At 36.4% G+C, this 2061-nt stretch overlaps 1 protein-coding gene across 1 annotated transcript in view; it reads left to right on the forward strand.

Annotated features, from left to right (window-relative positions):
• Positions 1-2061, forward strand: part of slc9a8 (solute carrier family 9 member 8) — an 18568-nt gene that overhangs the window by 10567 nt on the left and 5940 nt on the right. The window contains 2 exon segments of the mRNA XM_020608070.1: positions 693-727; positions 1456-1599. Of these exon segments, the coding sequence (XP_020463726.1) occupies positions 693-727; positions 1456-1599 (179 nt within the window).

The raw sequence follows: 2061 nt of genomic DNA on the forward strand, positions 1-2061 counted from the left end.
TATTGGCAATCAGATAAGATTTTATGTTTGTCAATAAATGTATCTAATCTGTTATTAAAAAGTTTTTCCTGAATTTTTGAAAATTGTGACAACAGAGAAATCGGTCTATAATTTGTGAGGTTGTGCTTATCACCAGATTTATACAGTGGAATAACCTTTGCTATTTTCATATTATTGGGGAGCTGCCCAAGACGAAACGACGTTAAAAATATGGGTTAATGGTTTGCATATCCCCTCAATTACCCATTTAACAGTTGTCATGGTGATACCATCACTATCACTGGATGTTTTGTTTCCACATTTATTCACTATCTCTATAATTTCCTTTTCAGCTATGGGCTTCAAAAACATGGAACTCATGTTCCTTTCGATTGTATTATTATTTATAGTGACGGATGTATCATCTGTACAGATACTTTTTGCTAAACCAGGACCAACATTCACAAAGAACCTATTAAACTTTTCAACTACATCCTCCAATCTATTGACCTGTGTATCATTATCCATAAAATATTGAGGGTAGTTACTCTTTCTAGAACTATTTCTAATCAATTTATTTAATATATTTATGCTTAATCAAATACTGTCAGACTATTCAGAAAGGTGTAGCCATCATGGCCTTCTTCATTGTTCAGAATCTTTCTGCTCTATACATGCTCAGATCTTTAGTGTTGTCTTTTTTTTTCTTTCAGGCTGATGTAATCTATAAGATGACCATGACTGATAGGTGAGTGTTAGTCTTCAACAGGGTGTTTGTCCTAACCTTTAGGGACTTGAACTTTGTACTTGGATGTTTTTCCACATTAAAAAGGAGGAAACAGTACAGCCCAAAATAACTCAAAGGGGAAACAGGATAGTAGTATCACCTTCTGACACCTTAAGTTTACTGTAAAGCTTCAAAGAACCAAAGTCTCAGAAACAAAAGATTTTATCTTTTAGCAAGTTCCAAACAGTAAGATCGGACTGCTGTTTCGAATATTTGATTACTAAGATTTAAAACCGATTACCTACCCAATGAATGAATATCTGAGTAGTTGAGTATTTGAGTCCAGCCCTATGTGGTTCCAGCACAAACTGTACTCTTTTTATGCACCCATTTCTGCACACATTTCTGATTTTAATGGATCCTCCCTATTTTACTACAGTAATTGAATCCAAACAGTACCAAATCTAACACAACATGCTGTATATGGATGACCCTAAGAAAGTTGTTCATTTGGTTTTTGACATTTCATACTGTTCCTCTAGAATTATTCAGCAAATGCTTGTAGGTGTGGTCTTTTTGTGCATGGCCTAATTTACTCAATATGTGCATTTCCTGTCTTAGTTGGCTAAGATGGGGTTTTGTCCCCTTGTTGCTGATATGTGTTTGTTATTATTTTAAATTGTGTTTATGGCTGTAAAAGTGTCTTTTGACAACAATGAAACTGTTATTTCCACTCCACGCTGCTGTAGCTTTGCCTTTGGCTCGCTGATCTCAGCTGTGGACCCTGTAGCTACCATCGCCATCTTTAATGCCCTTAATGTAGACCCGGTCCTCAACATGCTGGTGTTTGGGGAAAGCATCCTCAATGACGCTGTCTCCATTGTCCTCACCAAGTAAGAATCGCTACCTGCTCCCTCATAACTTTATTTAAAAAAATGTTTTAAATTCTAGGTCTGATAGCTGGGAGTTAAAATGCTGATATAATGTAGTTTGTATGAGATTTGGGACAATCCCAGTGTTGATGGAAGGTTTTCATAGAACCCATATCATACCAGAAGATCAGCTTTCGAGTAATGAAATAAAATCCCTTTGACACCTATATATATACATAACTATCGTGAAACCTGCTATAGGCACAGATCTGTTTAGAGTATCACTATCTCAAAAGTGGGTTTCAAGTCTTAACCTGTGAGCATGCTATTGGCCGCACACAGGAAAATCCTGACAAACAAGTTTGACAGAAACAGACAGTTGAGCAGGCTCATGTGTTTGTATGTTTCAACATCCTAACCACCGCCTTACTGTTTTATCTGTCCTATTCTCAGTGATCAATCTCAGTGTGCAAAGTGATTTTA

This window comes from Monopterus albus, unplaced genomic scaffold (assembly GCF_001952655.1).
Source record: "Monopterus albus unplaced genomic scaffold, M_albus_1.0 scaffold91.1, whole genome shotgun sequence".
Lineage (NCBI taxonomy): Eukaryota > Metazoa > Chordata > Actinopteri > Synbranchiformes > Synbranchidae > Monopterus > Monopterus albus.